The sequence below is a fragment of the Spinacia oleracea genome, chromosome 6, assembly GCF_020520425.1.
Source record: "Spinacia oleracea cultivar Varoflay chromosome 6, BTI_SOV_V1, whole genome shotgun sequence".
Taxonomy (NCBI): domain Eukaryota; kingdom Viridiplantae; phylum Streptophyta; class Magnoliopsida; order Caryophyllales; family Amaranthaceae; genus Spinacia; species Spinacia oleracea.
The window spans coordinates 35,414,946-35,442,578 of NC_079492.1; the positions used below are offsets into that span (position 1 = coordinate 35,414,946).

General features: G+C 37.1%; 6 protein-coding genes and 1 pseudogene across 10 annotated transcripts in view; 2 read left to right on the top strand and 5 right to left on the bottom strand.

Moving 5' to 3' along the window:
• Positions 1-45: 45 nt before the first annotated feature.
• Positions 46-1,978, bottom strand: LOC110781041 (high mobility group B protein 9). Its single transcript, XM_056832091.1, has 6 exons — positions 1,845-1,978; positions 1,605-1,683; positions 1,344-1,512; positions 931-996; positions 439-836; positions 46-338 (listed from the first exon to the last, which is right to left on the bottom strand). Exons 1-6 carry the CDS (start codon positions 1,976-1,978, stop codon positions 231-233), a joined length of 954 nt encoding a protein of 317 aa, XP_056688069.1. The 3' UTR covers positions 46-230.
• A 1,103-nt stretch (positions 1,979-3,081) lies between these two features.
• On the bottom strand, positions 3,082-3,899 carry LOC110780882 (non-specific lipid-transfer protein 1-like). Its single transcript, XM_021985179.2, has 2 exons — positions 3,460-3,899; positions 3,082-3,368 (listed from the first exon to the last, which is right to left on the bottom strand). The coding sequence occupies exons 1-2, from the start codon at positions 3,825-3,827 to the stop codon at positions 3,356-3,358; spliced, it is 381 nt and encodes a 126-aa protein (XP_021840871.2). The 5' UTR covers positions 3,828-3,899; the 3' UTR covers positions 3,082-3,355.
• Positions 3,900-4,899: 1,000 nt separating this feature from the next.
• The window catches only part of LOC130463755 (uncharacterized), a 32,277-nt gene continuing 9,543 nt past the window's right edge, over positions 4,900-27,633 (bottom strand). Inside the window, exon 2 of the mRNA XM_056832982.1 lies at positions 4,900-5,196. The gene's annotated coding sequence lies outside the window, so the exon portion shown is untranslated. The remainder of the gene's footprint in view (positions 5,197-27,633) is intronic.
• On the top strand, positions 5,112-13,151 carry LOC110780720 (54S ribosomal protein L37, mitochondrial). Of its 5 annotated transcripts, none has more exons than XM_056832987.1 (3): positions 5,112-5,253; positions 11,380-11,487; positions 12,522-13,151. In XM_056832987.1, exon 3 carries the CDS (start codon positions 12,537-12,539, stop codon positions 12,930-12,932), a length of 396 nt encoding a protein of 131 aa, XP_056688965.1. In that variant the 5' UTR covers positions 5,112-5,253; positions 11,380-11,487; positions 12,522-12,536; the 3' UTR covers positions 12,933-13,151. The 5 variants fall into 5 exon arrangements, with proteins under 5 accessions (XP_056688965.1, XP_056688964.1, XP_056688966.1 ...); XM_056832986.1 differs by having other exon boundaries at positions 11,380-11,477; XM_056832988.1 differs by having other exon boundaries at positions 11,380-11,477; positions 12,525-13,151.
• Positions 13,437-15,000, bottom strand: LOC110780721 (uncharacterized). Its single transcript, XM_056832092.1, has 2 exons — positions 14,966-15,000; positions 13,437-14,013 (listed from the first exon to the last, which is right to left on the bottom strand). Exons 1-2 carry the CDS (start codon positions 14,998-15,000, stop codon positions 13,437-13,439), a joined length of 612 nt encoding a protein of 203 aa, XP_056688070.1.
• LOC130463756 (rhomboid-like protein 19) lies at positions 15,466-19,818 on the top strand (annotated as a pseudogene).
• On the bottom strand, positions 20,309-21,993 carry LOC130463065 (high mobility group B protein 9; the record flags this gene model as incomplete). Its single annotated transcript, XM_056832093.1, has 5 exons — positions 20,309-20,601; positions 20,702-21,099; positions 21,194-21,259; positions 21,607-21,775; positions 21,868-21,993. Coding segments are annotated over 5 exons (867 nt in total), but the record flags the coding sequence as incomplete, so codon positions are not given.

The window sequence follows — 27,633 nt, forward strand, 5'->3', positions numbered from 1 at the left end:
TCTAGGTCTAAAAAAGTAAAAAGTATTCATCTTTTGTTGCATGCATTCTAGTTATCTAAACAAATTAAGAGGCAACCAAGTTGGTCTTGGCAAAGTGGTTATTTACTTTGTCTCTTAACCAAAAGGTTTGGGGTTTGGGGTTTGAATTTCAACATCCGGGAATGAAAACAGACCCTTAGCCAGTCCTTTACCCTTAATCGGAGCATATGGGGCGAGAGGGTTAGTCACTGCTATCGGCGGTGGATCATGTTGCCTTTAACTGCTGGTAACTTGGCATTGTATTCCTGAAGTTCTGTTCTATATCTTTCCTTATCCCTCAACCCCATATCCTGATAAACCTGCAAACAATCAATGAAACAGTAAATCAATAGTATTTCTTCTGATCTTAATAAGATTTAACAAAAAAAAGTTGTATCAGTTACTCTAAATTATACTCACTATTCTGTCTTGAGAGGTGAGCTTGTTCCATAATTCTCCAATCATCTTAGTAAACTCCCTCTCTCGACTATTAGGATAAAGGGACTTAAGGAGTGCATGTTTCTCTGAAAAGAAGAAATTGTAGCCACTCCTGTTGGGTTTTGGGTGGCTGGGATCTCCACCCCATCGCTTCCTTTTACGCCTTCTCTTTCTTGATGCTTGACGAGGTTGTTTGGGGTTGTAAGGGACTATTGCTAACCTAAGATCATCAGTTGTAGAGGAGGGAATGCATTGCATATTTACAGGATGGTAAATTACTCCACTCAGAAGTTCATGTCCTAGTTTGGCAGAGACTAAATAGTCGCACTCGAATTTCCCATGAATTGTTCCTACTGCTGGTATGCTCAAGGGAATAATATCTGGATTACAGAACGAGAGTTTTAATTTATAGCAGGGTAACAACAAAATAATGGTGCTCCCTACATTTAGAGTTTGACCTAAATGAATTATTACCTCCGAGTGAGTCTGAGTCTTCAACTCTTTCGTGTGCATATTTATCATTATCATTAGGGCATAGACCTGCCAAAAAAGGAGTGAAACTTAAAACCTCAACAAGTTATAATGATATCTTTTCATATAAACTCACACATGTGACTTTTTCTTGATTTTTACAAGTGTTTTTTTTATTTTATTGTTATAAGGGAGCCTTTTAATTTTTTAAGGTGTAGCAGGAGATACGCAATTTGAGTGATATAGATCGAAGAGATTTGATCCGAGTATCATCCAGTAGAATTAAGGGCGCCTTTTAATGCCTCGTAATAAATTATTGTGATGCTTTCGCTCTCGGCCTCTCACCGAAGAATTGTTGCGAGTCAAATACGAATTAAAATGTATAAAAAGAGGAGATGAATAAATAAACTTGGTACCTGTTGGAGGAGTTGTAATAATAGGGCCCTGTACGTTAAAGAAGTAAACTTGCTCATACTGGTATAGGAGGCTAAGGTAATGTTTTTTTAGCACAAAAGAAGCACTTGTAGTTGTGGCAGAAAACTTGAAGGTTGAGCTTATTTCCCTCCATTTCTTCTCTGAAATTACCTGTATTATTCACAAAAAAATTATGTTAAACATCAAAATAAAAATAATCTTGGGAAAAAGTAAATAAAATATCGCAAAATTGTATTATTAACCTTAATATAGCCACCTCTCTTTGTAACTTCCACATATAAAACATGCAAATCTAGCTCCTTTCTTCCAATTACTGGCACCCTTTTTGTATATAACACAAAACAAACATCACTGTGCACTATAAGTTTTCATAGTAGGTTAGAATGACGTAAATTAGATCCCACACTCGCGAGTATGGTGCTCCCGAAAGAACATAAGTATTAGAAATGAAGGGAAATAAGAAATTAAAAAAGATGGCCTACATAAATTTGCTGCCCAACATAGAATGAAAACTTTTAAGTGTTTCCAGGAAGAGCAGAGGTTGGTTGACAATTTCTTCATGTGTAGCAACTGGAGAAAGGTAATTATATTTATCTTTTACCGACGCCGGAAACATTAGTTTTCTGTTGGAAAAGGTGCCGGAAATTTTAAAAGGGGATTTTGAGAAACAGGGGATTTTTCTTTTTAAATTTGAGTTAAAAAGTGGTGTAAATAAAATAGAGCTATGTGATTGGTTTTAAGATAAGATTGGTATTAAGACCTAGATGAATTTTCTGACCCCAAAAATAATACTTATGGATTGATAAATAGCATATAGTTTTTTCATCGTATATATATATAAAAAAAAATACAAGTCACATAATGTATTTATATATTTTTATATTAGTCCCTGAAAATTAAAATAGAGTATGGCTCCAAAAACTCATTTGCAGAAGAAAAAAAAAGGCAGTCAAAAATACTATTGCGTTAATATCTCCAATTACAAGCTATTAAAGATTATAAGTAAATACTAAGTAGTTAATATTTTTAAAATACTACTGATTAGTAAGGATACAAACAATACCTTATATGTGCTTTTTCTTACATAATTGGAAAATTTTAGAAGATTTTCTTTTCATTGTGAAATGTGAATGTGGCAAGATTCTAAAGGGAAAGAAAAAAAAAAAGATTGGAGTAATGTTTTATAAAGTAGTATCCTTACAACTCCTACTCCTCATTGTGATTGTAACCTCTAGTTCGACAAGATGAAATTCAAATTTTGGTTATTATCGTGGCTAGTTCATGTCATTGCAAATCAACGATAAAATTAATATAATACCCCGTGGGTTCGCGGAAGAAGCTAGATTGATAGTCGATCTTGTTCAAACTTGGTTCGTGTTGTTTTAGGATATGAGATATCAAAAGGAAAAACTATTGATACGCGCGCGGAGTAATTAAGTTGAGACAAATAGTATCCCTGTCGATTAGAGTATCTAAATAGGGAAATAATTTGAGCTACAACTGTTGGATCTAATTCTCTGATTAAGAAAGCTCCTCCCCTCAAACAAGGAACCCTTCAATCTTATTATTGTATGCACAAGATCCTTTATGGTTCAACTATAATATCGAAATATATATAAAGGATATACATAGACACCATATATAGCTGAGTACATGTTACAACTTACAGCCGGTCTATACATATTACCAAATAATGTATTTTTTTCTTCCCGTGGTATGTGTCACAAATGCGTATTTCTCAACACATTAATTTGATTATACAATAGATTTAACTCGGATATACAAGTATATGATACTTTATACTTGGTGTAGTAATACAATATAACATAGATTACATTTTTATTTATGTATAACATTGCCAGTAGTTTCTTTCTAATAACAAATACATGGTTGTCCTCATCTTCATGATCGCCCCGTAATAAAGGGGGAAAATAAGCTGAACTCCATCCTTATTGTATAAATATAGTTTATTATTAAACCGTGTTTTGCTGCTTCAGTACTTGACCCTGCAAGTCATTAACACAATAATAAGATGGAGTAAAATAATAAATTTAAAATTAGAGTGGTATAGTAAAAATATATAACATATATATAAACCTTGTGCAATCAATGTCGGGACTGAGGTTGATTTGGTAGTCAATACCGCAAGAAGCAGGGAGCTTATTAGCAAGGTCATAGTTGATGCCATATGACTTAGCCGCGGGTTTGAGACACACACAAGCTGCCTGGCGATCAGGTTGAGTCTTAGCCGAGTTAGCCAGTTTCTTAACTCCATCACAGCATGTAACTGGAATGGCTCCACCTTTCTTCAAGTAATTAAGGCATGGCATTAGCGTTGTTATCACCTGTGGACATGGCATCATTCTCCTGGCTACTGCCGCATCAGCTGCCATCATCATCATCATCATACTTATCAAGATTAGGCATGCTGTCTTAGTTACCATGGACAAGGACGACCTAGCCATTATATATATGTTGAGTTGTTGTTACTTGTTAGATTGATTTGACGAATTTGTTTAATTAGTTTGTGTTAGACAAAGGGCTTGATGAATTTCTATGGAGATACTCGAGGTATTTATAGAGGGACTTTGATTTTAATGTTGATCAAAGATTGGTAACTCAAACTGGAAGACTCCAATTTTTATGGATTTCCAAACATTAAAGTGTATACATCACAAGTTCTAAGTTTTACATTGGTTACTTACATGTGGAGAAAGAGGAAGGTTGTGAGTTACTTTAGGGGCTTTGTTTAGTTTGGCGGAAAACGTTTTCACTTAAATGAAAAACAAAACCAAAAGAAAAGTCGTAGAGAAAATGCTGGAAAATGAAAGTGGATGGGTGAGAGACAGAGTTGATGGGAAGAGAGAAGAGAGAAGAGGGAAATAAGGAGGAAAAAGGGTTTGCATCATTGGAAAAATGTTATAACAACGGAAAAAACAACGGAAAATGATTGAAAGAGGAAAGTTATTTTACATGAAAACCAAACACTCTTGTGATAAAAGTAATTCGAATATTAATCCTCCTCTTTAATCTAGTCTTCTTTTATTCGTTATGGCAAATATTATTGAAAATGAGTTAGGACAATATAAATTACAAATAAAAAAAGAAGAATTGTATTGTAGACCAGCTTCCTATTAAGATTAGTACACCGTTAACTCGTAAAGGAATGGAAAACAAAAACATAAGTTTGTTTTGTGCAAGTATAAAAGACGGTTATAGTACGTCTTCTCAATTGGTCAGTCAGTGAGCGAGCATGTGAGACCATATATTGAGCTCAAACGCACGTAATATAGTTTGATAGACAATTAGACATAAGCATGTTTAGATGTACAATATTGATTAAGATGCGTAACGCCCAATTACATCAACATTTCCTAAATTAGAGTGTGTGGCGGACCTAGGCTTGGGCAACCTAGGTCACGTGACCCACTAATATTAAAAATAAAAAAAAAATAAAAAAAATAACGCGCTCTTCGCTCTACAATATCTCTCTATGGAAGTTGGAAAGCAGGGAAGTAGCAGCCAAAACACAAAACCTAATCCCGGACTCCCTCTCTCTTCGACGCAGCCACGCAGGCCGCAATCGGCCCACCAGCCACCGGCCCACCACTCCACCAGGTCATCCGAGTTCCGACCACCGAAGACTGAACCCAGATCTGTTAAACCCCTATCAGAACAGTCCGTGGTCGTGGGGATTCGGGGAAGAAGAACCGAGCAGCGTCGCCGTCGACCACCGAGAAAGAGGAGGAGCTGAGAAGCAGCGACTAGCCGAGCACCTACTGAGGAGCGGAGGAGGCGAGGACTCGAGGAGGAGCCGCCGTCGAGCAGTGCCTTCTGCCTAGGCTCGTGACTTCGTGAGTCGTGAATCTGATTTCAGATTTGAGTTTTGAGGTATAATTGTTTAAATTGCATAATTTTAATTATTAAACATTAAATTTTTAATTATTAAACCTATAAATTTTACATTATTGATAATAATTGAATTTTGATTTGTGAATTTGTGAATGGTAATACGTTGATAATTTGTAAATTGTGATATTTGTGAATTTGGATTATTTACATATTGTTTGTGAATTGTGATATTTGTGAATTTGTGATATTTGTGAATTTGTGAATTTGTGAAATGTGATATTTGGGAATTTGTGAGGAATTGAATTGTTGAATTGAATTGTTGAATTGAATTTAATTGAACTGTTGAATTGAATTGAATTGTTGAAGAATTAGGAATTGAATTGAATTGTTGAGGAATTAGGAATTGAATTGAATTGTTGAATTGAATTGAATTGTTGAATTGAATTGAATCGTTGAGGAATTAGAAATTGAATTGAATTGTTGAGGAATTAAGAATTGAATTGAATTTGTGAGGAATTGAATTGTTGAATTGAATTGAATTGTTGAGGAATTCTTGAGGAGTTAGGAATTTGTTGATTTTGATATTTAAATAGTTGATTTAGGAATTTGTTGATTTAGGAATTTGTTCATTTAGGATTTTTATATTGTTTCAATGCTAAGTACTTGAGTGTATTTGTGACCTAATTTTCAGAATGAAAAGGAAGAAACACAAGATATTTCGCCTCCTCAACAAGATCATCCTCCTACACAAGATCATCTTCCTCCACAAAAATCCCCCTCCTCCTCCACAAAATCCTCCCTCGCCTCAAGCATTTAAACATTGATTAATATATTTTTAAAGTATTAATATTTTTTTTAATTTAAACATTGATTTATGATTGTATGGTGAAGGGCGTAGCATGGTGACCCACCATCCGTGAAATTCTGGCTCTGCCACTGCTTCTTATATAAAAAAGCCGAACCCACCATTGTTTTTTGGCGTAATTTTTGATTCCAAAATTGCCCTTGCTCTTTGAAACTAATTACAAGTAAAAATCAGCTCATTTGTAATTTTGAAAGACATATGCCTTTCTACGTGGCACTAGCTAAGGGTTGCAACTTTAGATCTCTCATCAGTCATCACAAAGCCACTAAACCCATCACTCCTCCCAAGATTCCCAGCCTTATAGTCTTCCCTCCATCGCCAGAATTTGCATGAGCTTCTCCGCTTCTCCGCTTCCCCACCACTGTTTTTTTCCATGACGACAACCATGTCAGTGTGAACGAGGAAAAAAAATAACCCAAGGGGGTTTTGGGTTGATGCATGGCGATGGATTATGGACGATTTGCGGTTTTGATGAGATAGTTGGAAGTGAGAATGGTTTAGTTGGGGTTAGTAAGTGTAAGAAATAATATAATATTGGTATAAATTTTCATTTATAGAAGCGGTGCAAGTATTAAGGGACGGCCCGAAAAGGAAAGCGGTGCGAGTATTAAGGGACGAAGGGAGTACTATTTTTTTGCTGTACAGGAGTCACAAATGTTGGAAGTATCCTTCCATAAGTTAGTTTTGCTTCAAAAGAATAAAATTGTGCTTGTCTCACATTGACAAAAAAACAATCATTTTACCCACTTTATATATCCGCACTCCACTAATAGGTTTGTTAGAAGACTTGAGAGAAGGCTCTAGGCCACCGCACACGAGGGCGAGGGCGAGGGTGGGGCCCTTTTTGCCGCCGCTCATTTAGTCATTGATTGATTCTAATTAATTGATTACCGAATTTATTTCCTTCCAAAATAATTCCTTCAGCCTTTCCGTTATTTATTATGAAATCTCAATTAGAGTGTGTACATCTTCTCAACTAAAATGCCCGTTGTAATTGAATCCCCGTTATCATACATTCATAGTTTCATGCCCGTCAAGATCATAGCCTAACTACCCTCTCTATCTTGCCATGGACGTGCGGAACCAAAAACACAATGTTATTTGGGAATCGGAATATTTTATGCATTCGTGCCTACTTTTGTTATTTCGGTTGGTACAAATTCTTATTTACAAGTGGTGTACGATAATTGTAGGTAAAATAATTGTTGATCCGAAAATAGCTATAGACAAACAAAGATATTACTTGATTGTAGATCTCATAAGAATAACGTTCCGCCGTGGTATGGAGGTCACTGCCTTAGAAGCGAATTTCGCCATCTTACCAGTGCAAGCTTAGAGTGATGAACGCTCCCCAAGGTTAACAAAACTCCTTCGAATTCTACACCCCGAACTCAAAGGTTTGAATTGCTCAAGAACTGCTCAGATCTCGAATGGAGATATTATGATTTGTATTTTTGGGTTTTATGTCTCTCCACTAATGCATACAGACATGAGATTTAGAAAACTGAGCAGTAAATGAATAGCTTGGTACTAAAATGTTAGTGTCCTGAAGGTTTGAACTAACACATAATGGAGTGGGGTGTTTAACGATCTAGAGAGTGCCAAAAGGATTGAACTCCTAGATAATTAATATAAGGGACCCGACAACACATACCTTGCCATAGGAGCTTGAGCGATTCCACGATATACATGATATTTCATGGAAAGATAAATTATGCAGACACTGAATAAAATCCATACGCGACATATGTTACTCGTACACGAAAGATATGGTCTTTCGTACATGGCCCCGAATACCTTGGGATTCTAGTGAGCGCTCTAGTAAGACATACACACAGTCTTTCATAGAAGGAGGTTATCCCTTCACACCCACGTAGGTGTTCTAATCGAACATTAAGAACATTTAAGCTCATCCTTCCCTCTATACAACTCACTGGTCATCTCACGACACCACTAACTTGAATGGCCTATGTCTGTGAGGCTAGTTATATAGTTCTTCTCATGACACCATTAACTCGAATGACTTCGGACTATGTAGTTAAGCATGAACAAATGTATCTACAAGCTATGTTACTTGGACTCGGGTACAAGTGTCGGACACGGGTATGTGTCTAAGTGTCCGACTCGGCTAAATTGCGAAAAATTTCTAGGATTTAAGTCGAAAATGAAGTGTCGGAGTGTCCGTACCCATGTCGGAGTGTCGAGGATCCGACACGGGTACTTGAGGTAAAATGAAGAGTCGGAGTAACATAGTCTACAAGGGCATCTCATGACATCACTTAGGCAAGTGACCTCGGTCTATGAGGCTAGATACAAGAAAATCAACCAGAACATCTCATGACATCACTAACACGAGTGACCTCGTTCTATGAGGCTATCATACATATCAATGCTCATACCAACCATCTCACGACCAGTCCAACTGGAAAGCCAACCAGGTCTATGAAGCTAAACACGTTAAACAATATATCCATCATAACTTCTCACGACACCATCCAATCAAGAGGCCTAGGTCTGTGAGGCTAAGCATAGATAGAGCCTTAATCTCTAGCTCGTTATCATCCCCTAAGGATGGATCAACACATGGATTTTAAAACCCACACCCCTCAGCGCGTAAAGCAAGAATCATGCTTCATTCTTTATATAAGGTTCTGAATAAGTATTTTCTCACATATTCCAATTGTGTATCATATTCACAAGAAATGTTTCATTAACTCATGTCTCACACACGAATGTGTCTTAGATTGTCACCAAACACATAGATCTTGGAAAAACACACATATAAACTTGTGAATCAAAACGTAGATAAGTGGAGATCGCATTACCCCCACAATGAACCATCTTCTTTCAGATGTTGCGATCAATCATCTTCATGAAATATAAGATCCAATGCAATGAACTCAACTTAATAGTGGATACATATAGTAAAACACACTTCTGCTATGCATCTTTACAAAACATTACACTACCACCTAGTGAAAAATAAATTTACTAGTAGTGTTGTGAGAGTACCAGCAAACACTGCAAAGCAACATCAAGTCAAAAGAAATTATCACCATAAATAGACAAAAATAAATTAGCATATTATTTTGAGAGTAATTTCTCAATAACTATCAACAATAATATACTAGAACCACAATAAGTCTATACTGGCTATTTAACATGATAATTAAACCGGCCCGGTCCGGATTTTGGACCGATTTTTCCGGTCCGGTCCGGATCCGGTCCAAGCTTAATCGTTCATGTCTTCGGGTCTTGAGTTATTAAATTTCGATCTTCGGTCCGGTCTGGGTCGGCCCGATCCGGTCCAAGTTTGGACCGATGAACACCCCTAGTGGCGCTATCTGAGGTGACATCCGCTAACATTCATGGAACAGGTCCCGTAACACCTCACGTACCGGTCAAAAATCTCTTGTCATCCCTCAATCAAGAAAACACAACACAAAAAAGAAAACATCTTGACACATCGATAAGATACGAAACACGTAAACACACTCCTTACTTACCGTTTAGTTATCTCTTAACTACATTCAGTAGTCTTACTTAAACATCAGAGGGGGATTCTCGAACCACCCCACGACTTGTTAATCCATTCTGTTGTGCAGATCCCAACCAGATATCCCAACGAAAACTCATAATTTCACAGTCATCTGTTATCACTCCACACCCATCACTCCACACCCGGAAAAATTTGTAAATTTTTAGGTTGAAAACGGATTAAGATAACCCTTTACATTTGTTTGGTTTAGAGTTTATAGTAGCCGTTACCGTCATAAGGGTAATTTATTCCCCTACTTTGTTACTGCTCTAAATCCCACGGTAACAATTACTGTTTCCCTCAACGACAACTGCACCGCCTCCTTCTTTTCCCTCTCCTTTCCCTCTCTCCTTTGAGCTTTACTCCCATATTCGATTGAATCTCACAAGATTCAGACGTTTCTGTAAGTTTTCTACTTGTATTTTTTATACATTTTCCTGAAATTTTCTTTCAATCGTGCAATAAGATCCGTGCGAATTATTGTTTAATTTTCGAATTTAATCAACCATAATTTTTAATTAGGCTGTTGTGCTTCAAATATGCTCTATTTTCATCTGTATTTTTCTGGTCATTGCTTATTATTGGTATTTTCGTTGATAATTGTTCATATGTTGTTGAATGTTAATGAAATTACACTTATTTTTTTAGGTTGTTCGAATTTTTCTACATTGCCTGCCACATGTTCGATGAAATGCTCAAAAGAGTTTGATAAATAAATTGAAGTTGTAGTTAATAGTGTTCTTCGTCTCTAGCAGTGAGAAAATCCCTTAGAGACCGAGGATAGAATTGAGATAAATGAGTTGGATTTAAGGCATTTGGTGTCAATGCAGAGCAGCAGAGTAGCTGCCTTGTTGTTCATGTTCATATATCTGCTACGGTTAGGCTTCCACTCGACGTCGAGGCCGACCACTACTTTTTTACCTTTTTTTAGTTGTGGGGGATAATGTTTGGGTTATCCATTGTGTGATTGAGCCTGTGCGCCTTCAATCTTTAGGCGTAATAAGATGACGTGGATCTTTTATTTACCTTTTTTTTTTCTTTTTTAATGATATAAACACACCCCATGTGACCTATCAACAGTCATATCTCTACAACCTTAGCATTTTGGGTAGTGGAAGTAGCATAATATGAGTTAATTTTCATATTTCCAGCTTGTAATTATTATGGAAGGTTCTAATTTTGGCACTCCATCGACGGGATCACGCAATGTTTGTGAACCGGCAAGAAAATATGGCACTCCAATAGAAATATGTTGTTTTGAGTATAAATAATGTTAATTTTTTTCTTTACCGAACTTTCAGGTTTATTAGAAAATTATGTGCGCCTTGTATCCAAAAGGCGCGCGCCTGAGCCTTGCGCCTTGCGCCTAGGCTCCATGGCCCTTGTGCGCCTTAGTGCGCCTTGCGCCTTTTTAAACTAAGCGATTGACACATTTTTTTGTTTGGATCTATTCCATTCTTGGCCCGATGTTGGCCGTACACCGGCCCCTAAGGCTAACTTAAACTAGTGGTGTGTAAACCCCAAAACCTGAACGGCGGGCGAAACTTTTAGCTAACGATTGACACATTTTTTTGTTTGGATCTATTCCATTCTTGGCCCGATGTTGGCCGTACACCGGCCCCTAAGGCTAACTTAATCTAGTGGTGTGTAAACCCCAAAACCTGAACTTTCCAAGTGTGTGCTAGTGGATTATCAGCCAGCCTTGAATAATTTTCATTACAATGTTGAACGTGTGGCTGAGAGTAAAGATTGTTTTTGACAGTAAAGTTGCAGAAGTGGTGCAGTTTCCTATTACGATTCAGCAGCTATGGGCCTGTGGCTGACTGGTCATGGTGGTTGGGTACTGTTGGATCGTTGCAGGTGATACATTGTATGATTAACTTTGCTATATTTTTCATTTAGATCTTAAGGTATAGTCAATAGTGGGAGGGGGGAGGGTGTTTCCGTGTTGGACACATCCTTCACCAAATGGAGTTGAATGTTTGAAAATGCTACTACTCTTATGATTTGTCTGTTAATGAAATGATGGATCGCTGGTAGGGGTTAGAGGGTATTGGACACATCCTTCGCTAAATTGAGTTGGGTATTCGGAAATGTCACTACTCCTATGAATTTTTCGGTGGATGATGGATTGCTGGTAGGTGGGTGAGGGCCGGAGGTGGTCAAGCTATTAGGAAGGGGAGGAAAGCAGTCATAGGCATTGAAGGGAAAATGAAAAGATAGAGTGTATTTTGATTTTTGTAAAAAAAGAATTTACGTAAACTTGAATCTAAAATGGAAGTTTTGAAAATGCCCGAGACCTGGAGTTCCATGATTCATGATTCATGATTCATCACACCTATCAAATGAACTTGAAAGCTTTTTTTCCCCTTCATACTGCAGTTTGTTTAGTCAGTTTGTGTACAGAACTTCAGATAAAGCTAGGGGGAAATCTCCGAGATATTCCCTCCGTATTTATTTAAGAGATACACTTGGCTGGGCACGGGTTTTAAGAAGAAGAATTGAATGAAATAAAGTAATAAAACAAGTGGAGTTGGGTAGATATTTTAATAAGTAAAACAAGTGGGGACCATACATTTTAGAGAGTGGGAGGTGGGGTGTAGTTATGAAATTATTTGTTTAATAGAGTGGTGGGACATAAGATATATTAAATAGATTATTTAATTAGATAGTGGGTTGATAAGTTACTAAAAATAGCAAGTGTATCTCTTAAATAAATACGGCCGGAAAAGGCAAGTGTATCTCTTAAATAAATACGGAGGGAGTATCAAATAAGAATTGCAATCATAGATTACTGACGGAGAGAGAGTAGCATAATTGAAGTGATCATGTAAAACAAAAGCATTTTCTCGTGCCTTTTCTTATAATTGATGTAACATCTGCTCATACTTTAATATTTTTCAGCAGCAGGAAGAAGAAATGGCAATGAATAATGTAAGGTCATTGAGAATTGCTATGAATTCAATTGAGTCAGTGCGAGTGATTGGTACAAGGACATATGCTGCTGGGAAAGCAAAAAAGGCGTCTAAAGGAGGTGCAGCTCCTGATGCTCCGAAGGTATCATCTCTTAGCAAAGAAGTTAAGGCCACCACTGTAGTTGGAGCTAACATTTTGAAGGATGGAACAGATCCTAAGATACGACCGGACTCTGAGTACCCTGATTGGCTTTGGCAACTTCTTGATAAGCGACCTGCCTTGAGTGAGCTGCAACGAAAAGAAGCTGAAGATCTCCCTTTTGAAGATCTTAAACGCTATGTTAAGTTGGACAACCGAGCAAGAATCAAGGAAAACAATTCAGTTAGGGCCAAGAACTAGTGGAGGTAACCTGTTTTGTATGTATGAAAGTAGGAGGCAGCAATATGCATGTCAGCTTGGTTTCTTCAGTGCAAAAAGACAAGCCGGATTGGCTTAGTTAGTTACCTGCCTTTGTTTTCAGTTCTTACTCAAAGATGGTTATATTGTGCCATTGATGTACTCATTTCTCAATTATAAAACCATTTATATGGAGAAAAAACCCTGGAGTTTTCTGTTTCAGAGATTTCTGCTTAGTTTTCCGAATTGTCTTACTCCAAGTTTAACTTCTTATCTCTGAAGAGGGAAAGCATCTGGTTAGTGAAAACTTTTTATGTATATTGTTTGGTTAATTTTATTGTTTTGCACCTTGTCTCATTGGCTGACACTTTATAACAGACATCACTTGTCACTTTTACCTGATTCTGAGTATCTATGAATACAGCGCCATCGCGCAACTAGCATCATCTTGGTACAAGGTAAAAACATTGCATAAATTTGGTGTTACAAGAGATTACATTGTACTAATTAGTGCGGATTAGGAGTAATCCATATGGGTGACCCCCAATACAAAGGCAAACTGGCATCATCTGGAAAACAAGGCAATGCATGAATGCATTTCTCCTCCAAATCAAAGACCCCAACATCATTACTGTTACAATGATCATCTGTAAAGTAAACACAATTCTTCTTACAACCAGGAAAATCTGAGGATGACAACGCCAACGACGCACTCTCACCTACAAACACCACTCCATCACCCAAGCTTATCACCGGCTCCCAACAAACACGTCCAGGTTCATACTCACAAAACCTGTACACCTCGAACCCAACGGTCCTGTACAACTCACAGTACGTCCTGATATCAACTTCTGTTTCCAAACGTCGAGTCAACAGCAATAGTTCACCATTATACCATACCAAATACCGCAGATCACATGGTATCAAATTCACAGCTTGCCAAATGGTTACATCACAAACCCCACCAATACTAACTCGAAAACTCCCAACATCCCCAACACCATTAACAGCATAAAACAACCCTTGAGATTCACAGTAAATCACATCTTCAGCAGTAAAATAGTCTACAGGAAGCGCAAAAGCTCTAGGAAGCGTAAAAGCACAGAAACGCTAAGAAGTGCGCGCTTCCTGTATGTCGCTAGGCTTCGGCTGGCAGAAGCGTTTTTCTGTGAGCTTCCGAGCTTCCAAGGCTTTAAGCGCGCTTAAGCGCGCCTTTTAAAACTAAGCTTGTTTCATCCCTTTAAAGCCCAGACCTCTGGGACATCCAGGCTTGTAGATTCTATCCAACCAATAAGGTTAGGATAATGATTTACAGGATCTTTGTTCTAAAAAGAAACGGTGGCTGGTTTCGTCTAAACTCTAAACTAGAGTTGATGGATGTGGACACTGAAACTTTGTGTATGAGTGTTTGGCCTAGTAGGTAAACTAGTTTAAGCAAAGATTGAGCTTCCTGCTCGAGGCAAGGAGTTTGTTTCCACTTGAGCATTCGTGTTAGTCACAACTTCTGCCAAGTGTTAGCATTATAAATGAGTTAGTTGGTGAGTCAATCTGACCATGTTAATGACTGTGCTAATATTCTAACTGGGTTGGTACTCTGAGTGAGTTAGTTCAGGACAATGTTAATGATCAAATTGTGTATTACATGCTCATATTGTTTGTCCCACAAACAGTCACTCACTTTTTAAACTCATAAATTGGTCTCTGCTTGTCACGGGGATTTACTCTTCCTCAACTTTGTTTTTGGTATCAGGGAATGGAAACTACCGTCTCATATGAAGTTTTGTACCACTCAAAAGCCCTCGATTTATGTACTTAAAACTCCAATAGAAAACTGTGTTATCTATTTACAGACAAAATTAACTTGTATGAAATTGGGGCCATCAAAGTAGCAAGAATTTTCTCTGTTGGGTAATTGTAAAACCTCATTAGGTTACTTTTAGTATTGCCATTTATCCTTACTAGAATTTTCTTTTCCTTTAAACATTTGAAATGTACGTTGTTGTAATTGTGTGCTTAAAGACTCCTGTATCTCTTACATGGGAAAGAGGGGAGGGTCTGGTCCCATTGCCATTAAGAAATTTCTCTTTCTAATTAGTAGTCCTTGGTTGGAATTTAGACCAATAATATGCTGTAAATGTTAAACGATGTAGATATAACTTGACCAGCATATTAAAGATGACTTGGATTAGATTTTCTAGTCTGTATCACATATTGACCTTTTGTAGATTGAGAGATTTAACAAGGATCGTGGTATTTTCATATAATGGACTTTTAGATGCCCAATTAGAATGACTATTGAAATGGTGGACTGGTATGCTTGATCTGTCGGGTTCCCTTCCGGGCCGTTTTGCTAGTATTATCATACATGTCATATTGATTTCTATCTTTTAATTTTGTGTGAGAACTGAATAGTATAGATCTAATGAATATCTTGGGTAGTACTTCCCAGAAAAAGGAAATAATGGGTTACTTAAAATCACAAAGAGCTGAAAGAAAATGGATGCACTGGTAAGGAAGGTGGAAATTTGGGATAATGGTTTAAATTAAGCCGAGGTAGGCCAAATATGACTTGGATGGAGGGAGCTAAAAATGACATGAGGAAAATGGGTTTGCGAGAGCGTGCAGTAGCACTAGATAGAAACAAATGGTGGAAGAGGATCTTTGTGGATGATTAAAGGGAGATAGTTTCTTGGTTCATGCAGCCGACCCTATCCATTTGTAAATAAGGCTTTGGTTTTTCTGTTGTACGAATCGTTGAAAGAAAAAGTTCTGAGCTTTTACTCAGAAAAATGTTGGATGTTGGTTCTTACTCTCTTGAAGGTCTTCTGTTGGAGCATGTAGGCTGGATATTCTGGCTTCTACACCTGAAATTACTTGGAAGGAATAAAGTTGTACGGCGTTCAGGATATGTTGACCCACATTCATCTTCATGGAGTTGGCTTCTTGCCCAAGCTATGCCATATGTGGTGTCTGTCACCCTGTCGATGGAAGTTCTGCACGGTATAGGGTGGGGCTGTTGTAGTGGTATTGATATCCAATTGCCACGATGTTCAGGGGAGGGTGATATCAACTGTCTGAATAAGAACTACTGCCTGCCACATTGTAATACTCCTGCAGACTAATGTGTTATCACCGTCCAATCACCTTATATACTTCTGAGTATCTTTTAGGAAACTTGTAGTTGAATTTCATGCAAACCCTCTTTTTCCATCCTGTCTGTCATGGATATTATATTTTTACAATGAGTTCCCCCATCATCAGTTCATCACTCTATACTCCCATTATCTTTTCGAACTTGCTTCATTCATCACTCATTCTCTGCGCCCTCGTGTATACATTTTGATGAAGACTCTGGAAGTTTTAGCTGGATTTACATTTTGTGTTTTCTTTATTATTGTTCTCCTTTCATCCCTCACTCACTTTTTGCCTGTGTTCTCTTCTTTCAGTTTTCTCTTTATTATCTCATCTCTATCGTCATTTGTCTTCTAGACCAACTCAAGCAGTTGTGGGCTACATCAACTTTTTTTTTCCTGTGGCACATGTTAGTATCTCGTATCCACTGGTCATTTCTTCCATTAATTTTGAAAGGGTAGCTCCTGCTACCTGGGTTCTAGGACGTAGCTGCTTTTGGAACAGTACTGATTGTGTTGTTAGTGGATATAATCAATTGTTGGTTATCAGTGAGTTTATCATTCAGATTCTTTAGGCTCTTAAGCTCTTATAGTGATATTAGCTTGCACTACTAACTAGGTTTGACTAGAATATTCTTTTTTATGGTAGTGTATGCACAGTTCAGCATGAGCATTGATCAGTTACTCCGTGACAATCAAAGACATGTCTTGAAGATCCTAGGAATTGTCGTTTTGCTTAATAGAAGCAGTTGACTTCACTGCAGGATGATGCAAAGTTCAATTATGTCCTTGCCCTAATTTCCTAAACATTACAGTGTTGTACAAAGTTTCAGTTTGTTGTTACTCCCCCCACTCTCCTTGTCTGTTTTGTTTTTTCTCTTGTTTCTGAGAAACAGATTTGTTATGCTGCTGAAGTGCTGAAACTGCTGATACTTAACTTTTCCATCTTTATGTAGCTATATGCCAATCTCTGGCTTCCATGGAGTGCTTTCAGGGTTTCTGGTTGGTATCAAGCAAATCATCCCCGATCAGGAGCTTTCTGTATTTGGAATTGCAAAAATTAAAGCTAAGGTAACACCGAGCATGTTTTACCCCCAACACCCCTTAAAAAAGTCAAGCTGAAGAATGCAAAAGAGATATTGAAATTTAAGTTCTGATTATTTCACGCCTTTTGTGTCATCAAAATGCAGTGGCTACCATCTATCATGATTCTTCTGTCCGTCACTGCAAGCTTTTTCTTGGCAGATTCGGCAGCTTACCTTCCCATGATAATCTTTGGTACATATATGAGCTGGATCTACCTAAGATACTTGTAGAGAAGATCAGAAACTAACTTCAGGGGTGACCCAAGTGATGAGTTTGCATTTGCCACTTTCTTCCCAGAATTTTTAAGGTAACATCATGTTTGACCTATTCATCTCTTGGAAAGTAAGTATTTCCCTTAAATCATTTATTCAGTTGATCCTCTTCTGATGCTGTCAACATCCAGACCAGTGGTTAATCCTATTTCAACAATTTTCCATCGGATGTTCTGTGGAAGGTCTGATATTTCTAATGAGGGAAATGGTTATGATCTGGGAGGGATCCCACTTCCAGGCTCTGATTCGATTGAGGCTTCAAGACGAAGGTAATTTTTGCCTTCTCTTTCATGAGTAATTTTTCAAGTTATTAGCCTTGTGTTACTTGAACTGTGCTAAGACTTCTGTCTTAATCTTACCTATAATTTATAAAGCCCCGGCATTTAACTGAAATTTTTGTGCTAGTTGGATGGAATAGTGCTATATATAAGTGGAAGATCCAGCGTCATTAAGTTTTTATATATATGTGCCGTAGATCTTAAGAATCAGACTAAAGACAGTGTAAAAGGGAGTTAGGTTGCACAATTTTTAATTAATTTTCTTTCTTCCCGGACATAATTACTAAGTGTTCAGCAGAACTCAAGCTTTGTATACAAAAGGGGATAAAACCCCCACCATAGCTCCTTCTTTGGTCTGATTTATGTATCAAGATGGTTTTCCTTTTTGTCATCACAGCCCATGATTAGTTTTTGTGCATCAGCTTTTACCGCTTATATGCATATCTGATATCTTGCACACTAATGCCGATTACATAAATATTTACCATTTTGAATGGCCCAAGTTCTCACTCTCACTCTGACTGATTCACCTTCTTCCTTTCTATGCCCTCTCCCTATTTATCTCTTTCAGCCTCATTTGCTGCTGTTCCCACTTCCCAGATGTAGAGCCTTGCTGGCAGTTGTAGATCCTCTTTTTCCCCTATCCATTACCCCCTTCTTCTCCATTCTCCCTCATTAGTCTCTTCATCTCTCTGTTATTCGTTCTGCTCCCTCCCCACACAGAAATTATGTCCTTCCAAATAACCAAATCATACTACTGAGGGATTATCCATAATTAGTAGAACTCAATTTGAAATCCACTGTTGTTAGGCTCCAAGAGGTCTGTATGTATGTACCTTTACCCTTAAATGGTCTAATGATTATCTAATTTATCAATACATTTTATCGTCATGAAACTTACACGCCAATACTTTGACATAAGCCAAGGGTAGATCATGGAAGAAGTTATTTCAAGCCCTATACCTTGGTATATGGTGTTTATTAACTGTGGTATAGATCTGTTGATGAAATAATATAGATATGGGCAGTGTTTTAGGGTGTGACCTTAGCTCAATCAAATAAACAAACATAAGTGTGCCTGAAACTTGGTGACATTAATCAAATCTGTGTAATTCCTGAAATTACTTAATGTGAGGTGTCACAATGTGTTTAATAACTTAGTCAGGATGACCTGAGCCTAAAGTAAACCAACCTTAAATCTGAAATTACCTGCATAGCTAGTAATCATATAATTGAAAAACTTGAGTGAAGCTGAATTTATTGATAGACGTTTATTGGAACTGTTTAGTTATTACTTCTTTTATGTTGATGAACTTAATATTATACTGTGTACTATAAGGTGTTTTATTTTAGCTGAAACTACTCTGTACTATTCAGTAAACTGATGAGATTTATGTTTCAATTGAAGTAAGAGAGAGGTCGGTTAAGAATATCTTAGAAAAGACAGATGGAAGAACCCAAAATGATAACCTTAGTCTCAAATCAAAGCCAAAGACATAAATTTGCTTTTGCCCAAACCCCAGAATCAGCGGCTGCAACTTCATTAGTCAGGGATGAATTATAGAACTTCACATTATGCCATTCATGTGTTTTTTATTCTGTAATTATTTGTCAGCATGGTTGAATCAAGCATTCTACTGTTACTGATTCTCCCTGGATCTAAGATTTGTACCTTTTCCTTTCTGCAGTATGTGTTTTTTTTTTTTTTTTGTCATTTTGTTGGTGGTTTCATTTGGTTGGTTTTTTCTTTCCATTTTGGAAGTAGAGTCAAAATCATGATAACTGCTTAAGTCCATTTGTCTTAATATTTCAGAGAAAGAGGTGCTCGGGCTCTCGAGGAAAGGTTAGCAACAGAAAGGTTGGTTGGTGCAACAACCGTAGATGGACAACATATAGATGCCTCTGAGGAAGTCTGAATCTTAACTCTGCTACAGCGCTTAACCTACTGTTGGTCTATTAAGCGGTGCGAGTCGCTCCATTTTCAAGAATTAGCTAAATGATTGTTGCATATATAAGGGAGGTGTATTCCTTAATTTTGTAGAAGTGAAAATTTGGTATTTGTTTGACCTTTGAACTCTTGATACAATACAATCTTTTAATAGTAATACTTGTTGATATCAAATTGTTGGGACACCTTCAATGTTGACAGAGGTAATACACTAATAGAAAGATTTTTAGGGAATCATAATTGAGGTTTTAACATTGCAGGCATGTAGCAAGCCTTTCATATCATCTTCTTCTTCTCCTAATCTGGACTGAGCCATCGACCACCATGTGGAATGATAATGCATCCTTGCTCAAGACATTAAACCACTATGGTGGTCTGATAATGCATCCTTGCTCAAGACATTAAACCACCTGCGATCGCAGTTCACAACACGAAACTTCCGGTAATACACTAATACTACTACTTGAGCAATACTCATGCTGCTACTAACCAGTAGTATGCCAAATGATTTGTTTCATTGGCAAATTGGCGATACTGAGGGCGGTTGTGCAGTCACAAAAGGTAACCACATCATGAATGTTGTCTTTACTCAGTTTAACAAGGAACACAGACTTGTCTATCTAGGTCTAAAAAAGTAAAAAGTATTCATCTTTTGTTGCATGCATTCTAGTTATCTAAACAAATTAAGAGGCAACCAAGTTGGTCTTGGCAAAGTGGTTATTTACTTTGTCTCTTAACCAAAAGGTTTGGGGTTTGGGGTTTGAATTTCAACATCCGGGAATGAAAACAGACCCTTAGCCAGTCCTTTACCCTTAATCGGAGCATATGGGGCGAGAGGGTTAGTCACTGCTATCGGCGGTGGATCATGTTGCCTTTAACTGCTGGTAACTTGGCATTGTATTCCTGAAGTTCTGTTCTATATCTTTCCTTATCCCTCAACCCCATATCCTGATAAACCTGCAAACAATCAATGAAACAGTAAATCAATAGTATTTCTTCTGATCTTAATAAGATTTAACAAAAAAAAGTTGTATCAGTTACTCTAAATTATACTCACTATTCTGTCTTGAGAGGTGAGCTTGTTCCATAATTCTCCAATCATCTTAGTAAACTCCCTCTCTCGACTATTAGGATAAAGGGACTTAAGGAGTGCATGTTTCTCTGAAAAGAAGAAATTGTAGCCACTCCTGTTGGGTTTTGGGTGGCTGGGATCTCCACCCCATCGCTTCCTTTTACGCCTTCTCTTTCTTGATGCTTGACGAGGTTGTTTGGGGTTGTAAGGGACTATTGCTAACCTAAGATCATCAGTTGTAGAGGAGGGAATGCATTGCATATTTACAGGATGGTAAATTACTCCACTCAGAAGTTCATGTCCTAGTTTGACAGAGACTAAATAGTCGCACTCGAATTTCCCATGAATTGTTCCTACTGCTGGTATGCTCAAGGGAATAATATCTGGATTACAGAACGAGAGTTTTAATTTATAGCAGGGTAACAGCAAAATAATGGTGCTCCCTAGATTTAGAGTTTGACCTAAATGAATTATTACCTCCGAGTGAGTCTGAGTCTTCAACTCTTTCGTGTGCATATTTATCATTATCATTAGGGCATAGACCTGCCAAAGAAGGAGTGAAACTTAAAACCTCAACAAGTTATAATGATATCTTTTCATATAAACTCACACATGTGACTTTTTCTTGATTTTTACAAGTGTTTTTTTTATTTTATTGTTATAAGGGAGCCTTTTAATTTTTTAAGGTGTAGCAGGAGATACGCAATTTGAGTGATATAGATCGAAGAGATTTGATCCGAGTATCATCCAGTAGAATTAAGGGCGCCTTTTAATGCCTCGTAATAAATTATTGTGATGCTTTCGCTCTCGGCCTCTCACCGAAGAATTGTTGCGAGTCAAATACGAATTAAAATGTATAAAAAGAGGAGATGAATAAATAAACTTGGTACCTGTTGGAGGAGTTGTAATAATAGGGCCTTGTACGTTAAAGAAGTAAACTTGCTCATACTGGTATAGGAGGCTAAGGTAATGTTTTTTTAGCACAAAAGAAGCACTTGTAGTTGTGGCAGAAAACTTGAAGGTTGAGCTTATTTCCCTCCATTTCTTCTCTGAAATAACCTGTATTACTCACAAAAAAATTATGTTAAACATCAAAATAAAAATAATCTTGGGAAAAAGTAAATAAAATATCGCAAAATTGTATTATTAACCTTAATATAGCCACCTCTCTTTATAACTTCCACATATAAAACATGCAAATCTAGCTCCTTTCTTCCAATTACTGGCGCCCTTTTTGTATATAACACAAAACAAACATCATTGTGCACTATAAGTTTTCATAGTAGGTTAGAATGACGTAAATTAGATCCTGTTAGGTTATGATACATATGACAATTCATAAATCATGCGGAAAAACCATTTAGCCAGGAATACATATTATTTACACATAATCATATAGCATAGTTTAGATGCATACTCTTTGTTGCGTGCCTTCCCTAGCTGCGCCCGAACCGAACAAGAACAAGTCTTTAGGACTCCAAGTGTCGTCCCTCCGTAGATAGTCCACAGCACGTCCGGATCCGCCTTAAGATTGACCAACTAGAATCGCCCTTAAGGTACTAAAGATTTTCGGCACTCTTAGGTAAGAAATGTGTCTGAATTTTCTCTCAAAAAGTCACTTTGAATACTTGAATAATCTCTTAAAATATGTGACCCTAGGCACGTATTTATAGAGTTATGGAAAGGGTTTTGGAATCCTATTAGGATACTAATTTATTTAATTATAACCCTACTAGGACTCTAATTAAATAATCATTATCTAATAGTTTTAGGATTTAATCACACTTCGAATCCTGATTGCTTCAGGATTCCCGCACAAGCAATGCACGAGCACCGTACACCCGCGCAAGCCTTGCGGCCCACGCTAGGCGCACAACGCTCGGCCCATTGCTGCGCTCCACGCGCGCGCCCAAGGCCTTGGCTGGGCCTGGCCTTGCGCTGGGCCTGGTCGAGGCTTGGCGTGCGCTGGTGTGCGTTGGCTCGCTGGGCGACGGCCTGGCTTCGTGCTGGGCCTTCGTCTAGCGGGCCTCGTCCGATGCTAATTCGTACGATACGCTTCCGATTAAATTCCCGATTCCGGAATTCATTTCCGATACGAACAATATTTAATATTTCCGATTCCGGAATCAATTTCCGTTTCGAACAAATATTTAATATTTCCGTTTCCGGAATTATTTTCCGATTCCGATAATATTTCCGATTCTGACAATATTTCCGTTTCCGGCAATATTTCCGATTCTGGCAATATTTCCATTTTCCGATAATATTTTCCGATACGTACCATGTTTCCGTTTCCGGCAACATCTACGACTTGGATAATATTTATATTTCCGATACGATCCATATTTCCGTTTCCGGCAATATCATCGTTTCCGGAGTATTCATTTCTTGCCTGTGACGATCTCAGCTCCCACTGAAACCAAGATCCGTCGATTCCGAATATCCATAGATGGAGTATCTAATGCCATTAAATACTTGATCCGTTTACGTACTATTTGTGTGACCCTACGGGTTCAGTCAAGAGTAAGCTGTGGATTAATATCATTAATTCCACTTGAACTGAAGCGGCCTCTAGCTAGGCATTCAGCTCACTTGATCTCACTGAATTATTAACTTGTTAATTAATACTGAACCGCATTTATTAGACTTAACATAGAATGCATACTTGGACCAAGGGCATTATTTCCTTCAGTCTCCCTTGTCCTTAGGGACAAGTGTGCATTTCCTAATTCCTTTGTCGCTCGATGCTTGCTCTTGAACATAAGGTAAGAGTTGTCATCCTTATTATGTCCAGAGGTGTTTCTCGGTTTCAGAGTTCAACTGATCAAATAAACAGATAATCATAGCCTATGATTCATCCGAGCACGGCCATGCATTTCACAGTTTCTAGCTCTCCGAGTGGCCTTGTACAACTTTTAAGCATCTCATCCCGATTTATGGGAGGACAATCCCAATCTTGCGATCTTGAGATTAGACTTCGTTAGATAGGTGATTACCTGAGCGTTGCCTTTATAGCCTCCTTTTACGGTGCGACGGTTGGTCAACGTCAAAGCAACCAGTTCTCAAACAAGTAATCTCAAATCACTCAGGTATTGAGGATTTAGTGTCTAATAATTTTAATGAAATTTACTTATGACAGATTTTCATCTCTTACAGTAAAGTTTCATAGGTCTTGTCCGATACTAGTCTTCCCAAAGTAAGTATCTATGCAAATGATTATGACATTGCCATGTCTACATAGTTCAAGAAACAGAACTACTAGTCATCTTGCATTCTAGTCGTCTAACGTTTTCTATGCGTCCAATTTTATAGAAAACTCCGACTAGGGACCATTTTCAACCTTTGACATTCAAGTTCACTTGATAGACATTTCTTAGTCACAGGACTGGTCCTGACAGTCTATCTTGAATATATCGTCAAATTTGAAGGGACTCATCATTTAATACTAAACCAAGATTAAATGGAATATGAAAATACATTTCATATATGATAAATGTTCAACCCCAATGTTTTATAACCATGGGCCTCAAACCCATCTTCTAAAACAATTCATGGAATTTAAAGCTATGCTTGATTTCCAGTGCTACAACGTGAGTGTTGCTTCTCACTTGTTGCATAGGTTTAGTTATCATGCTTTGCCAATCTTAATATCCTTTTCATCGAATGTTCTTCGAGATATGATGATAAGATCTTTTCGAGTTTGTTTATTATGTGATCTAGTCTTTCTTACTTCGATGGTGGTTTTACTCATTTTGCAATGAAGAACCATCAAGTTAGCAGACGGTTTTCTTGCTTCAAGAGTGGTTCTACGCATTTTTCAATGAAGAACCATCAAGCCAGCAGATAGGTGATCTACCCAAGTTCAGTGAAGAACTTTAAACAACCCTGTTTTATTGCTTCTTAGGCAATAATCACTTTTATTTCAACTGTATAGGTTGCTAGTGATGCTTTGTTTGGATTTACCTATCCAAGCAGTTCATAGTTATGTGGAAGACTCTCCAACTATATCATAGAACATAGAAATTATTATTTTAATTTCCCACGCAACAACTCATGGTCTCCAATCCATGTTGCCATTTCAAAACATGATGCTCTATAGCTCGTCCTTATCAATGGTTAACTCCAAAGGGTCTTGCTTGATCCTTTGCCAGTGTTTATGCGTGTAGCATCAATATTTAGCATATCTTTATTTCCTTGAATCAAGAACTATTCCTATGTACCCTTTCAAGTACCATAAGTATTCTTGATCTCAATCTAGTTGATCTTCACTTAGATCAATAGAGATTGGTATATGTTCGTCATGCCTAAAGTCATACGATACGTTTTTGGCGATCCTCATATTATATCATATACATGATAAATTCTTTTGCAGAATAATTGCCAATTGAATTCTATTCATGTAACTTTAGCTCATTCAGTTACAGTAGATACTGAATCCAACTAAATTCTTTGACATATAATATAGGTGAAGAATCTTACTCAGATCCTTTGATGTTTAACTTAGTAAATGCTTATACATAGTTCAAACATTCTTTACTCAGATTTATTCATATGGGTCGAATATCTCCAGTGGAGTCTTTCGTGTTTGATTTAGTAAATGCCATTACTTAATCCAAAACATTAATATAAGATCTTTGTAAATAGATCTCAATACCCAGTATGTACTAAGTTTCTCCTTGGTCCATCATTGATGAATAATTTCAAATCTAAGTCATTAGTATTTGAATGTTATTTCACAATAGAGAGATATGTATGTGATACACACAGGACCAATCAAGTTTTACGTACTCCCACTAAACTTCTTATATCTCTATAAGAATCATGTATATTTTATGAAACTAAAATACTTATTAGCTTCACTAAGATACAATTCCAATTCCCAATTGCTTGCTTAAATCTGTACTTAGATTTCCTAAGCTGGCATTCATTTCAAGCATTATTTGGATCCACAAATCCTATGACATGCCATGTACATAGTTTTCTTCCAACATTTGATTGAGGAATATGTTTTGTCATCCAATTGCCATATGTACCAATATGCAATCATTGCTTGATTTATAGACTTGAGCATTACGATTATGCATGAGGTTTCAACACAATCCATGTCATGAATTTGCTTGTAACCTTTAGCAACTAATCTAGCTTTGCGTGTGAACACAATTTCATGTTTGATGGTTTTTATCCTTAAAACAAACTTGCAACCAATAGGTGTGAAACTATTCTTGCAAATCAACAAAATTTTAATTTTGTCATCAAAACATTGAGTATGTTTTATGGCCTTTAACCATCTAAAACATTTGAGTCTATATATGGCCTCTAACCATTTTAGGGAATCTGGGTTTCGTCATATCTTTCTTACAGGTCACAAACTCATTAATCTACATGATAATAGTTTGACTATAAGTTGTGCAATTCTTCACTATCTAATAGAAGAATTGCATAGTTTCAGTGACCTGAACTCTATGCCTACTTTGGGTATAGAACATCAAACAAATAGAATATCAATAGCCACTTAAAAGTCCTTTGAATATTCTGTTCTCCTTGAAGCACTTGTAAAGTCTTCTAAGAGATGTCTATTCTTTAAAGCCACTTCTAAAGTCCTTAAAGAATAAGTTCGGATTTTCTGAAGCACTTCGAAAAGCCTCCGGAATGTCCGTTTATGTTTGTTGTTCGCCTCGAAGACTTTCGAGGTCTATTTTCTCCCACTTGTCATTTTGGAAATGAATCCCAAAAGGACATTATTTCGAGCAAACAAACATTATGTTCTCAAAAATTCGTGGTAGAAACAATACCCTTGTGTCTCATTTGAATAAATCACAATGAAACATATATCTATACTTGGGCCTTAGTTTGTCGAATGACAAACACTAAGCTCCCACTGAGTTTTGCAACTCTCTAGATATATTTTATGAAAGGTTATTCTAAAATTACTTTTCAATAGCTTTGACGAATTTGGTTTAGTTTGGTGGTAGTTGAGCATTTTGTTTTAGAAATTATAGGAAAAGTCTTTATGATTCATCATTGATCGAATCAAGTATTAGTTGACTTCGATCATTCCAACGTAGATATGCCATATCTTATGGACCTAGATTGTGAAATTACAACACACAATCATTGATGATCATATTTGGTCTCAAGTAATCATCAACATGATCTAACCTAGATCTTTATGATTTCTTGCCAAGTGGATTTTATACTTCTGAATCTTTGAACTAGCCAAACAGATTCAACTTATATCACATTTGAGTAAATAAACCTACATTCACTCAAATCTATGTGAAATAATAAAGTCATAAAATCTTTCTTTAGCTTTGAACTCTATTGTCTAGGCGTTCTAACAATAGTTCATATCTTTTGTTACTTTCAACAAGTAAGACTAGTCGTCTTAAATTGATCTAGAAATCAATGAACTTTCAAAAGTCCATAAAAATAGAGCTTTTGAATGGTAACTTGTTGATATGGTCTAAGCAACAATGCCAAAGATTAGTGGAACTCAAATCAAGGGGTTGATTTGAACCAAGTAAAGTTCTTTAAAGAGTTGTTTGTTTTAATCAAGCATATTGACTCAACCTGTAATTGACCATTTCATTCAAATAAACAAACAAACATTGTTTTTGTTTTTCTTGAATGTGAGTCTTTCTGTGTTTGAAAACAGAAATTTAGGTATGTTGATTATGGAACAAAATAGCCATTAAGTTCCAGCCTTTGAAAGGACTTAAAACAAACTAGATGACCCTACAACTAATGTAGCATTTCCATGCTTCATTTCCCACTTGTAGGTCATTAGTGTATCCTAGCTTCCATTGTTTGAGTTATTACCGAAGTAAGAACCTCAAGCGGTATATGATACCAAGGAAGTTTGATTGCTAGGTCACTTCTCTTTAAACATAAACTTATAGGTAGAAACGGAATCGTAA